Genomic DNA, 14,979 nt, shown 5'->3' with positions numbered 1-14,979 from the left:
TAATCTGTCTACATGAAAAGTTGGGTACAGATTGAGAATAAGGTAGATATTAAATAAATGTGAAAGAATTAAAGTTAAGTCAATAATTAAAAAAACAAGATATAAACTAAGCGTAACGAAGAAACGAAGCAAGAAACAAAATGTAAATTAAACAAAATAATCTGTAGTGCTTTGGTGTCATTGCGGGGCACTACAATTTCTGTTCTTTTATTAACACTCCGTTTACAATGGTTAGTAAGGGACTTCTGCAGTAATATTTAATAACCACATCACAACATTTAAAAATTATTAAAAAAATAGAAAACATGCACCATGGCAAAAATTTCTGTCATCGCAAATATTACATATATATCCTCTATCAGCTAGAAAAATTTCATTGAAATCGGAGCCGGACAATTGGGCGATGTCCCTTATAAGCAAACCTGAAAATGTCCTCGTGAATATTCAATCTGGAATGTCGTTAAATCCAATATGACCGTCGTTGGTGATAATTTACGACAGACATAACAAACGGTTTAATTATGTTACTGTAAAAAATACAAGCTCAACTTCCCTAATAAAAGTGGTTTACCATTATGTGTCCTTTCGAGTAAGGAACTGAACATACCTCTTTATAAAGGGTGTCTCAAAAGTCCCCAGATATAAGGTAACTGTTATTATCAGAGATACAACAAAATGTAAGAGGGTAAACCATGTCCAAATATGATGTTTTCAATCTAATGTGTAGGATTTATTTTAAAATCGAACCTAGCGGTTAGTGCTGTACACTCTTTATGAATGCAATGTTATATGAAAATGCAACGTTCCATTTACCAGGAAGTGGATAAATGTTGTGAGTATGATGAATGGGAGCATGTTTGAAATAAGGGCTGACCATCGCCATGTTAGCGTAAAATACAGTAACTTTATTCACTTATGTTGTGGGTCCTAGTAAATATCAATGTTGCATTTTATTTAACATTGGGCATATAAAGAGTGTATAGACCAAACGGCTAGTCCGATTTTAAAGATTCCTTCACTTTAGATTGAAAACATATTTGGAAACGACTTTCCCTCTTACGTTTTGTTGTAACCCTGATAACAACAGTGTTACACTATGTCAGGGGACCTTTGAGACACCCTGTACTTTATTCACACATAATAGGCCTTTTATGCTTTTTGTAAGTGTAAATGTAACTCCGTTTGCAGTTATTGTTTTCAAATATCTGAATAGTTGAATACTGAACTGTAACTGATTTCAATTTTATTTATCTCAGAAGGGATGCCAAGGAATTCAGAAAGCGAGTGAATTATGTGCAGCGGTACTGGCAGACAAACCTGAAAAAAGTACATCAAGAATACCGAAGGAAGTGTGTGAATTTTAGTCAAATCAAGAAGGATATGCAATCTAGAATACAGTCCAATGAAGAGACATCTGCAAGTATTGTGCTTTCAAATTCGCCAGCATTGTATTTTGCTCTTTAACTGTTTGTTTTGTAGTGAGCAAGATCGATATGACGGTAAGTGGAAGGATCACTGTCTAATTCCACTAAAACCTAATACGTTTCAAGAAACAATAGAACACAATGATGATTTGGGTCATGACTGTGAAACGTTGTATTGAATATACCAGAGATTTGTTTGCCAAAGACGCAGTGTACCACACTACTTGCAGTGTAAATCTTCGAACAGGAGCGGGGATTTCAGTAAAGATGAGGAAGCGGATGTCATCAGGTGAATGTCACGGAAGAAAATGGAGGTCCATGAGAGGATGCTTTCTTGCGTATAGTTTACTATTTGTGGATGAACGATGATAGCAGGGAAGAAATCCCTATAACTTAAATAAATGGTAGAGTTGTTACAGTACTTTCGAAGAGACATCTAGAATCTTTCAAGATTTTATGAGGAGAACATGAGAAAGTGCTGTAGAGGAGCAGTTGAGATTAGTACAAACTGCAGCAAAGCTAATAAAAGTGTGCAACAAAGTCCGTGGAAACATCAAAGTAGTACTACCCTTCCACTGACGAGTACAATCTTGAAAGTGCTATTTCACTTTTCCTGTGTGTTAACAGTATTTATAAAAGAGATCGCTACAGTTGCACACACTGAAACCGAAACAGCTTCCTTGAGTCAGTGTATAATCCAGTTATCTCGACCAAAACTGATGCAAGCTCCACTGCATGTTGGTTTGGGTTTGCAGATGCACCACATTTTTGGTTCCCGCTTTCTATTGGACATCCTATACCGTCAGTGGTATTGTGTTTCATATTCTGAGGTGCAGTATCTTTTCGGATGTTCTGATAAAAGTCTTGAAGGATTCTAGCAGATGTCTCTTCGAAAGTACTGTAACAACTATACTTCACTATTTATTTCAGCTATAGTAATTCCTTCCGAGAATAATTCCAATAGTTTAGCTTTCGTGTATCTGACACAGTACGTTTGCACTTCTGAATAGCCAGCTTGTGTTCCATAACCTTTAATAAAACACATATGGTAACCTGCTATCATCTTTCATCCCCAAATACTCAACTATTCGCAAGAAAGCATCCTCTCATGCGCCTGCCATTTTCTTCGGTTCCTATTCACCTAATGACATATGCTTCCTCATCTTTACTGAAATCCCCGTTCCTGTTCTAAAATTTACACTGCAAGTAGTGTGATACATTGGGTCTTTCGCAAACAAATCTCTGGCATATTCAATACAACGTTTTACAGTCATGACCCAAATAATTATTGTGTTCTATTGTTTCTTGAAACGTATTAGGTTTTAGTGGAATTAGACAGTGATCCCTCCACTTACCGTCATATTTATCAGGATCATCACAAAACAAACAGTTAAGAGCAAAATACAATGCTGGCGAATTTGAACGCACAATGCTTGCAGATGTCTCTTCATCGGACTGTATTCTAGATTGCATATCCTTCTTGAATAGACTGAAATTCACATACTTCCTTCGGTATTCTTGATGTACTTTTTTCCAGGTTTGTTTGTCAGTGCAGCGGCACATATTTCAATCGCTTTCTGAATACCTTTGCATTCCTTCTGAGATGAATAAAATTAAAATCATCAGTTACAGTTCAGTATTCAACTATTCAGACATTTGAAAGTAATAACCACAAACGGAGTTACATTTACACTTACAAAAAGTATAAAAGGCCTACTATGTGTGAATAAAGTACAGGGTGTCTTAAAGGTCCTCTGGCATAGGATAACACTGTTGATATCAGGGTTACAACAAAATGTAAGAGGGAAAGTCGTCTCTAAATATGTTTTCAATCTAAAGTGAAGGAATCTTTTAAATCGGACTAGCCGTTTGGTCTATTCACTCTTTATATGCCCAATGTTAAATGAAAATGCAACGTTGACATTTACTAGGACCCATAACATAATTGAATGAAGTTACTGTATTTTACGCTATCGTGTCGATGGCCCCCATTTCAAACATGTCCCTATTCGTCACATTGCTACAAAATTTATCCACCTTCTGGTAATTTGCAACATTCCATTTTCATTTAACATAGAGAACATAAAGGGTGCACAGTACAAACTGCTAATCCGATTTTAAAAATTCCTTCACTTTAGATTAAAAGAATCATATTCGGAGACGGTTAACTCTCTTACATTTTGTTGTAACTCTGGTAATAACAGAGTTACCTTATATCAGGGGAGTTATGGTGAAAAACTTCTATCAGGATTGCTGAACCTGTAATGTTCTTACAAACTCACATAATTACTCCGTTTGTTATTGTGTCTGTCGTAAATGACCACCAACGGCGGCCATATTGGATTTAGCGATCTTCCAGATCGAATATTCTTTAGGACTTTTTCAGGTTTGCTTAGAATGTGCTTAGCATCATTTAGGCGCATGTTTCATTTTTATTGGAATTTGTTCAAGGTAAAGTGTCTCTTTTACGTATGTTGACCGGACTACATAGTTTTGACTTATTACGGCCCAATAAATATAATGATAAGTATGTCTTATTGTGCATATATATATATATATATATATATATATATATATATATATATATATATATATATATATATATATATACCGTTCAGTAATCATCATCAATGATATGTAGGACACAAGATATACGATTAACACATTGACCATTGCTCACTGATAACTTATCAGGAGACTTGTACTTGATTATATTGTTCTGATAGACACTTTACTCTGGCGTGATTGTTTTTATTAATACGCGATAACAACCAACTTGTAACACGCATATCAAAGATAAAACGAATTAAATTCAGTCCAATTGTGTTATAAACTTTTCGAATTTATAATTTAATTAGTAGGATCGTGTGATGTGACCATGCCCTAAACACAAGATACTGCTTTCTAAAACATGTACAAAGAACAATTGAAACTGTAGTAAAAAATCCCAATCTTCTTTCACATCTTGGCCAATATTAACAAGGAACACATCTATTGCTTTCTTAAGTCTCTCCATAGCAACAGAAATTCATAGCACTTCTACCATTGTATGCAGATAATGACACAATATTTGTAATTGATCTGCCATTTCTCAGACGTATCGACTGCTATTAGAATGTTTTCTACTTATCGTATCTTTCTCTGCGAAATTTAAAAGCACCTAGCGGATCCAAAGAGTGCGTTGCTCGTTATGGTCTTCCTAAAATGTGTCATATTGCCCTGTGTTCGCACTTTAAAGAGGTTTTTATCGCCTTTATCTCCCAGTTGGCCGGTATAAAAAAAACACCTATGTCATACTTTATATTCCTTCATTCATTGCAGGAGTTTAAAGAAAATTCCCATTGTACGTTACTAGTTATGGCCTTGCTAAAATGTGTAGTATTGCACTATGTTCGCGATTTAGAGTTTTTTTTACTGCTTTCATTTCCCACGTTGGCTGCTATAAAACACGTATGTCCTATTTTTGATTCCTTTATTCTCTCCAGGAGTTTCAAGTAAATTCTCATTGTGCATTGCAAATTATGGTCGGCTAAAATGTGTCATATTGTCCTATATTCGCAGTTTAGAGGGGTGTTTATTAGGGTGGGCAGAAATTTTTTTTTCAGATATTCAGGATTGAGTAGTTATCAAAAGTTGTGCATTGGTACGAAATGAAGCCAAGTCAAATATGTTGATTTGAAAACAATATTTAACCGGGCCCCCGTGGCCTTAAAGTGCCTAATTTTTTGTTCAAATAAAATGATTTTAGGTAATAAGAACATTTTACCGGACAATACTATTAATACATAAAAGATGAAATACATGGTTGCAATATACGCAAATAACTATTAAGAGCTTAACTAACTTTCATAACTACCATATTAACACACGAAAAACCTTCGTGTTGAGCCTAGCTCAGAACTCTCAAACTTTAAGAGAATATCATTTTCGCATCTGGATGCAAAATGCACAACACTGGCTTTCCGAAGGCGGCGCTTACATTGCTGAATTCAAATAAACTAGAAACGATATGGCTGCAATCTTCTCTTCCTGTATTGTCTTGCCTTCGAATTAAGGACATGATTTTGAATTACAAGTCAAAATGCAAAACGATCATTAACCCCATTAAGAAACAAGATACCTCCATTAAAAGCCAAATTAAAGAAATTTAAGAACGGTGCTCACAAGTTATTTGATATTTTCTCTTGTAAATGGTGCGATAGATTCACCTGTAAATGTGATAAATCAAATTAAATACCGCCGTGGGAGCTCATATAGATCACAGAAATCAGAGACAAATGACGAATTGCAATGTAGATAGAGAAGAAACCCATAGGCTCAAAAGAAAGCATGACACAGATCGATTATGATGCTGCGGTACCAAATAAAAGAGGGTTACAATCGTTAGCCTCAATCCCGCACTTGGAACATACATTAAGTGCTTCCACCCCGAATTCAGACGATGAAGAGTTTGCATGGAGCTATCGTTTATAGAATAAAATCTAAAGTAAACCTAAATAAACAATAGTGAGCCCTAAACAAATGAGTACCGCAAAAGATTTAACAGGTGTCTCGAATAGGTCGGCTGCTAAAATTGTATCCGCTGTTTTAAAAGATATTAATTTACTGAACAAAACTAACCAAGACAAGCTAGTAGACAAAAACAAAATCCGTAGGAAACTACCAAAAAAAGAAAGAAAGAGAAAGAGAAAAAAAGAAACCGTCTACAGTGTAAAGCTACTAATTTTAAGGGTCTATTTTGATGGCCGAAAATACCAAATTATAGTTCTAATTGACAATTGCAGTAGGCAAAGCACTGAAGAATATGCGGATTATATCGATTTGACCGATTGGTCAGAAGTAATAGTAACGAAATCTCCAATTTTGGATAACGTATCAACAGAAGAACTAACCGAAATGATTGTGGAAAAGAGGTGGTTTCACAGTTTGTCACATTCCCCTTCCACACACAGGGTTAGGAGAGGTGTGTAAAAGTAGTAACAGAATCTTCTTCAGAATTATACGGTAGTGTTGCACGAGACGGTTATATTCGCGCAAAACTGGAAGCACGAAAGTATGTACCAAGCTTCGAACATAAATCTCAATATTTTGTTCCAAGATTCAACTAAGGAGCTTTAAGTAAGAGGAAGGTGGGTGGGAGGAACTCGCTGTGTAGCCATCTCCACGTGGTGAGTTCTGGGCTGGTTTGGTGTTTGTTGGTCAATTTTTCAATCTTACCTTATGTATTTGTGTCCGTACTATTATATCTACTAAATACCAATCAGACAAAGAACTGCAATATCAGATCAGAACATTTAAAATCCTGGGGTCAAGTTAAAGTATTAGGAATCTTAACGAATTTTCTATACATACTAAAATAATGGTATATATTTAAAAAACAAAAACAAAATAACACTTTTCGGACTCGCAGGTCCTGGTGAAATATTTTTATCTGCCTCTGTTTTGGGGAAGAAACATAGCATTATACAACTTTTGCACAGTACTCAAACTTAATTTTCTGAAAACAAATATTTCAATAGTATTTTCACTATTCACAACCATATTTTTTCAGCATTAACGTTCTTTCGGGTTCCCGGGACCCGGTTAACTATCTTTTTATCCGGCTCTGTTTTCGCGAAAAAACATGACATTATAAATTTTGCACGGTACTCAAACTTAACTTGCTAAAACAATATATATTTCAATAATATTTTCAGTATTTACAACTATCTTTTTTTAAATAAACGTTATTTAGGGTCCCCGGGGCCCGGTTAAATAATATTTATTCCGGCTCTGTTTTTGTGAAGAAACATAACACTACACAACTTTTGCACGGTACTGAAACTTAACTTTCTAAAGTATATTTTAATAATATTTGCATTGGTTGCTACTTTTGTTTTTCAAAATTACCGTTCTTTCGGGCCCCTGGGGTCCGGTTAAATATATTTTTATCCGGCTCTATTTTGGTGGAGAAACAACATAATATTATGCAACTTTTGCATGGTACGCAAACTTAACTTTTTAGAAAGATTGTTTCAATATTTTCACTACTCGAATTTTTTTTCAAAATTAACGTTATTTGGGGCCTCCGGGGCCCGGTTAAGTATTTTTTATCCGGCTATATTTTGGTGAATTAACATAACATAATATTATATAACTTTTGCACAGTACTGAAACTTAACTTTCTAAAAATATATTTTAATAATATTTTCATTGGTCATTACTTCTTTTTTCAAAATTAGCGTTCGTTCGGGCCCCCGGGGCTCGGTTAAATATCTTTTTATCCGGCTCTATTTTGGTGAGGAAACATAATATAACCTTTTACAACTTTTGCACGGTACTCAATCTTAATTTTCTAAAAACAAAATTGAATGTTTAAACCATTACAATGACCAGAATGAACAAGGAAGACTGATGTACTCTTATCTTGAATAATGTTACATATGGATCTTGACCTCTGAGAAGGGAAAAGTCTCTCTGTACATGCTATAAAAATGAGATATTAATGACAAAACCGTACCTAAGTACTTTGTATGAAGTAGGAAAAGTAAGAAACAAGAAAGGATATATAAATATATATTTGTACTAATATTATGAAAATAAGAGTGAAAAATGCGATCATAATTCTAGGTCACTTACTGGCAGAGAGAAACGAAGTCATGGTTTCTACAGCTTGCCTTTACGGAAGATGTCTCGTGGGTTAATGAAGAACTTTATGCAGTAAATATATTAAGAATATAAAGTATACACTGCATTCAAAGTATACGCGAGGAAGATAGAATTAAAGATACTCTTATAAACACAAATTTCGTTAGGTTCACATGTAGAGTGATAGCTAAGGTTAAGCAAAATATCCAGGCGAGCACACAGATACTGCGTTAAATTACATCGAATTTGATTTTCTAATGACTTATACTTAACAAACCAAAACTGATGTTTCTATTTTGAATTAAATTTGAACGCAATTAACATATCAGTGACCATTTACTACAATCTCAAATTTGATATGAAGTTGAGTTTTCCTTAATAATTTGATTATATTTTAGTTTGCTTCTCTATATTGTTCCTTATTTCATTTCACTTTTCCTTTTAATGACCAAATTTGGTTTTACGGAGAAAACATTTATCTTATGAGGAACTATAACTTATTTACATTGGCCTTATCACCAGGCCTACATTCCTTTAGTTGACACTTCGATATATTACATTGTAATATTATCTAGCACAGAACTATGGACGGAGGGCTCGCAGTGCATTTAAGCCTCCAAGGAACTGACAATATAGAAAACTGCCATATGCTCCGCATGAACGTTTCTTGCACTTATTTGCCTACACCCCACACAGTACAAGGCATTCATATTTTCATGATTGCACTGTAATTCTGTACCCTTTATTTTACTAATATGTGTTCTGATAGCACTTTTCTCAATTTACAAAATCACATAAACAAATAATTTAATATTCATTCTAAATAGTTAACATTACTTTCAAGTTTATATTTTAATTTTCAGGAAAAGACAAGAAATAAAAAACAAATTTTTAAGATGCGTTCACTTTTTATTTTATTCACAAAACGAATAACGTTACATGTTTCTGAAATTCTAAACCAAGATAACCAATTCCACGGAGACCTTGTGCATCATATCCCCAGGCTCCGTATCCGCCGCGTCCATAAGCTCCAAGACCGTATCCACCTAGACCATATCCGACACCGAGTCCGTAACCCGCAAGACCGTATCCTGCACCAAGTCCGTAGCCACCAAGTCCATAGCCACCATAAGCACCGACTACGGGAATTGTAGCGAGTGAGATACGGTTATTATTCTGGCTACTAACTCCACTGCTGAGGAGAACGGCTGAAAAACACAAATATGAAAATAATATCAACGAATTAAACAATATTTAAAACAAAGTGCTTTTAATGTTAAATTTATTTAAGAAGGTTTGGGGGGTTGAATACTCTCATTTCAAAGTTTATTATTAAATTCATTTATTCTAGATCTTTCCCTAACATGTGAATCTTTGTTGTTTTTTCCCGGCCCGCTTTGAGTGTACTGACACCATAAAATTGTAAAGTAAACCATAGACGTATCTTTCAAAGCATGTCTAGACAAAGCTTTGCTACAATTATATGCGATATTTAATTTTGTTCTTATTTAGTATTGATTATAATTAAAACTCCAGAATGAGAATGTATTCCTAAGTCACATTTTAAAATTTGTTTGTTATTTTCTAATTTGAAATTTTTGAATTGTTCTATAAAATAGAAAATAAAATTCTATTTTTTCTATAAAATAGAAAATAACTATTTTGATCCCCTTGACAACATTTTTCAATATTACCATTTTTTATTCACACAAAAATCATATAAGAAAATTAAACAAGAACTATGAGTCTTCCGAAATAATATAAGACAATTTCCGAAATAATAAAATGTGTTTATTATTTTAATTATTTTGTTATAATTCTTCAACTGTTGTAGTTTTTGTATTGTTTTTAAAATTTCGCCCAACATGCGTACGAAAGTACATTACACCTTTGACGCGGCCTTAGTGATAAAGCTGGCCCTGCTCACAAAGGTAGCACACTAATCACATTAGTCAAAGACAAGAGATCACCTTAATGAACTAGAGTATGAACTATCCTTATTTGATAATAATTGTACGAGTTGTAAATATCGTAAGAACATCTAATGTATTACAAAATACCGAACAAATACTGAACTTATGTCAATAGTACACTGTACAACTAACACGTAATTAAATTAATACATACCGTAAGAAGTTCCGAAGAACAAGGCAAGGCACAAAATGAGAGTAGAAGACATCTGTGGATACAAAATAATTTTAGTTAAATCTATATTATTACTGCACATTTTATTACTAAAACTAGACAGAGAAGGAAGAAATAATAATTCGTGTTCAACAGTTCATGTATACAATACTGCAATTTTATGATAACATAAAATGATAACATAAAATTAACGTCGGAATAGAGTAATTGAACTGCTAATTACTCTTTCGAAATATTCGAACCCTGTTAAAAATGCCTGTTACATGCATGTCATGTATTCTAATGTAAATTAATACAGCTTTAATTATTAAATTATACTAGGATCTTAACAAGTATTCATAGGGATCATCAGCATAGCAATTTTAAATATTAAAATTATGTCGGTACTTAGGTGAAATGATTTAGTTAATGTTTTATTCAAAATGAGAATTTGGAGAAAGAAATAAATTTCAAAAAAGTTATTAGTTATTATATTATAATTAACTAGTCAATATTTAGATTGTAGGAGCGAATTAAAGTGTGTTTCATTATATTATTGTTTTATTATTTACACAAGTTGACACGTATTTACGAAATTCCAGGGGAGCATTTATTTCATCCACTGTGGGTGCCATTCTTTCTCTCTTACTTATCCCCAATAAGTAAGGGAGTGCATCAACGAAAATGAAGACCATACTTTATCAAAATGAAACAAAAGTTTTGTTTATTAAGGTTACCCTTTCACCTACTTCCTGAATCGCTGGTGATTTATGTGGGATTAATTTCAGTCCATCATTGCCCTAGCGATTTTAAAGTCAAATAGTGAAGATAATTGCATAGCCTCAGAAAAGTGTACGCCAACTATCCCTTAAAAAATATTCACATTATTGTAGACCGTGTGCATGAATTGACCGGTCAGCGAAGATCATTGATGATCATAAGAAAAATAATGATAAAATGCGCCTGTTGACCATGATTTATTCTTCTTTTCATTCCTTATATGGTATATGGTTTAACCTCGAATAGTGGATATAATTGAAAAGCCTCGAACAGAATGTGAGCCGTGAAGTGAAATGAAAATGGGAGGCTTACCATTGTCTTCCCTGAGCAGCTGAGCATCATATCGAAAAGGAATGATTTTTGCGTAGTGTGTACTGCGAAGGTGCATTTCATTCCATTATATTACATTAATCATTATTGGATTGATACTTCGAAAAGCACATTATTTTTCTACCTTCAGGAAAGATGGATCCGTAGTTTTACCAAAATGGAATATTTTCTTGAGAGATAATGCGGGACACACACACACACACACGCACATCAGATAGTTGAGTCCAGTGGTAGAAGCTTCGCTATACTCTGTTCAATTACGATTTATCTAAGTATCGTTTAAGCATAGTACAATATAAGAGAATATTAAGTAGGAATAAACAAAAAACATTTCATATCTATGAAATAACAATAAATTCACCCGACACCTTTAATGTGAAAATAATTACGGAACGAAACACACCATCTTCATTGGAAATATAACAAAACACCGTAATACACATAAATTAGTTAACACAATAAATTAAGAAACTACATAAACTATTTTCACATCTAAGTGATTAGAATATGATACTGAGATGGGGAAAGTTCATGACCAAAGAAATATAGATATATAACCTACAAATTCCCCTAAAAATAGCAAACGACTTAAAATTTATGAAAAATGACGTAAAATTGGAAAATGATTAAATTTTTGACTGTACGTTTTAAATAATACAACAAATACACCAAACGATGGATAATAATTCTGCGATAACGGAAAAATAAGACAGCCTCTTCAGTTAAAATATTTAAGTTTCCTTTTAAATGACGATCATCATCATAGGTATTCTGCCTTTATTGGCAGGTCACTTGCCGCAACCAAATAAAATAGCATGTAAGGTCAACCAATGTAATGCTTACTTCCAAAACAGCAAATTAATCAGCGTAAAATGTACTTATTTCCCGAATCTTACTATGCATCATGATGTGTTTCTGCGTCTTGCTGAAAGATATAGATATTATATCTCAACGTAAACTGTGTAGTTATTGATTTGCATTAACAATTTTTTAAATGAAATATCAGAATGTAAAGAGCAGGGACATATTAGAGACGGAGAACTTCCTAGACACGCTACCTCTCTCTGCCAAGATACTCACCGTTGATAAATATTACAAGTTTATACCTCAGAAAAAATATAAAATATAAATATTTAATGAAATTTGAAAAATGATAGAAAATGTATTTATTTCAGTGCAACTTCCCCAGCATATTGCCGAAATCAAAAGAATGAAAAACATTAATAACAAAAATTACCGAAGCTTATCAAAAATGAAAAGAAATCTTCAAAACTTATCAAAAGTGAAGTAAAATCGGAGCAAAATAATTACAATACATTACCATTACATTACATTACAGATACAATACATTACCATTTTAATAATGTTTAATTTTCGTTGAATATAGCTTGTGTTGCTCTAACTGCACTGTAGAAGGCAACTGTGTTGCTCTCTTTATATACTATAATCTAAGGAAATTACAAAATATATAGAATATTTTTTGTACTGAAATAGTTTCTTTTGTAATGTAGCAAATAGGATAATGTTATTGTTCAAGATATTTCCTTTAATTAGTTATTTAAATTACTTTCTTTTTAATTATTTTAAATGACATCACGTGATTAGAAACTTTGTCTACAAGACTATAATTGCATTATGGAGTGCTGCAAATATTTTAAACGTTAGCAACGTTTGACTTAAATGAAAATAATCCTAAAGGAATAAGCAATTTCCTTGTAAAGAATGCTTATAAAAGCTTTCTTTCCGTTCAGTACTTAATAAAACTTCCAGAGTTATTTGTATTGAATACAGTTTGAGACGATCTCTCCAGAACAACAGAAATGAAAGCATTTACCTTAAGTATCTTAAAATTGTTTAATGTTACCATTATATAACTTTTTTTTTCGTAAATAATCAAATACTGAAATTGTTATCATAAAATACACATATACGCATGTTTATGAATATATATTTGGTCTAGGAATTAATTCGTGCGGTTGGTACGCACACATTGAAGCTGTAGTACAAACACAAAATACATAAATACCTTAAGAAAAATATTGTCCATCGCTAGCCACCACTTTCGCCCATCTGTCAGGCAATGTACGGATTCCGTGGCGAAAGAAGTCCTCATCCTTGGAAGCGATCCAGTCAGAGACCCATGTTTCGATATCTTCTGAAGAAGTAAACCGCTGTCCAATCAAATCGTTGTTCATGCAATCGAACAAGTAGTAGTCCGAAGGAGCAACGTCTGGTGAATACGGCGGGTGGGGTAAAACTTCCCATCCGACGTTTTCTAAATAGGTTTTGACCGATTTTGCGACATGTGGGCGAGCGTTATCATGTTGAACAATAAGTTTATCATGTCTGTTCTCCCATTCTGGTCGTGTTCTGGCCAGAGCTTGCTTCAAACGCATTAATTGTCGTCGATAACGTTCTCCATTCATAGTTTCACCCGGTTGCAGCAGCTCATAGCACACCACACCTTTCATATCCCACCATATGCACAGCATAATCTTTGCACAGTGAATATCTCGTTTTGGTTGTGATGGACCTGGTTCACCAGGTTTCACCCACGCCTTTTTTCGTTTAGGGTTCTCGTAATGGATCCACTTCTCATCACCCGTAATAATTCGATGCAGAAACCCCTTTCTGCTCTGTCGTTGAAGCTGCAATTCGCAAATGGTTTTTCGTCTTTCAACGTCTCTGTCTTTCAATTCATGTGGAACCCAATGTGACATCTTTTGAATCATTCCCATGGCTTTCAACGTTTGGAGACTGTTGTTTGATCAACGCCTAATGCTGCTGCAAGTTGTTCCTGCGTTTGACACGAATCCTGCTCGAGCAATGCTGTCAATTCTTCGTCTTGAAATTTTTTTGGCTGTCCAGCTCGCTCTTGGTCTGCCAAGCCGAAATCACCACTTCTAAACCGTGCAAACCACTTCTGACACGTTCGCTCAGCTACAGGATGGTCACCATACACTTCCACCAAAATACGATGACTTTCAGTCGCACTTTTCTGCATGTTAAAGTAATGCAGCAGGACACCCCGCAAAAACACTTTATCAGGCACAAATTGCGCCATGTTCACTTAACTACAAACTGGTGTTGTTGACTCTTTAATCCACTGCCCTATACTACGAACGATACGCGATGACAGGGGTTTGCAACACATGTGTGGATACACGGAACTATGGGACGCTCCGTTCGTTGCGCCATCTCTTGTCCATCCGCACGAATTAATTCCTAGACCAATATATATATATATATATATATATATATATATATATATATATATATATATATATATATACAGCCACAGCCACACACACACACACACACACACACACACACATATATATATATATATATATATATATATATATATATATATATATATATATATATATATATATATATATATATACAGTATAAAATATGTTTCATGACTGAATCAACCAAGCATTAACTGAAAAACCTAACGGTGTGTAAAGTAGTTCATTTTTTCCCGCTTTTTGTCAACAGCTAATTAAAATTGTTCCGTTCTTTTCAATTGTAGCATCTTAAGTCATTCAAATCAAAATTCATTCTATGCATTAGGTATATTTTAACTAACACATAGTTAAATAATTAGATTAAATTCCTATTATTTGAACGAGAAAAAATTAAACAACTTTCCATTGCCCAGGATTTAATTAAAGATAGCAGTAGTTGA

At 33.9% G+C, this 14,979-nt stretch overlaps 1 protein-coding gene across 1 annotated transcript in view; it reads left to right on the top strand.

The window, feature by feature from the left end:
- The first annotated feature begins 1,493 nt into the window (after nucleotides 1–1,493).
- The window catches only part of LOC145685543 (uncharacterized), a 67,966-nt gene continuing 54,480 nt past the window's right edge, over nucleotides 1,494–14,979 (top strand). Inside the window, exon 1 of the mRNA XM_081757942.1 lies at nucleotides 1,494–1,499. Coding sequence (XP_081614068.1) covers nucleotides 1,494–1,499 — 6 coding nt within the window. The remainder of the gene's footprint in view (nucleotides 1,500–14,979) is intronic.

This window comes from Thermobia domestica, chromosome 5 (assembly GCF_964235325.1).
Source record: "Thermobia domestica chromosome 5, izTheDome1.hap1.1, whole genome shotgun sequence".
Classification (NCBI taxonomy): Eukaryota; Metazoa; Arthropoda; class Insecta; order Zygentoma; family Lepismatidae; genus Thermobia; species Thermobia domestica.
This window is presented reverse-complemented; position numbering and strand designations above follow the sequence as displayed.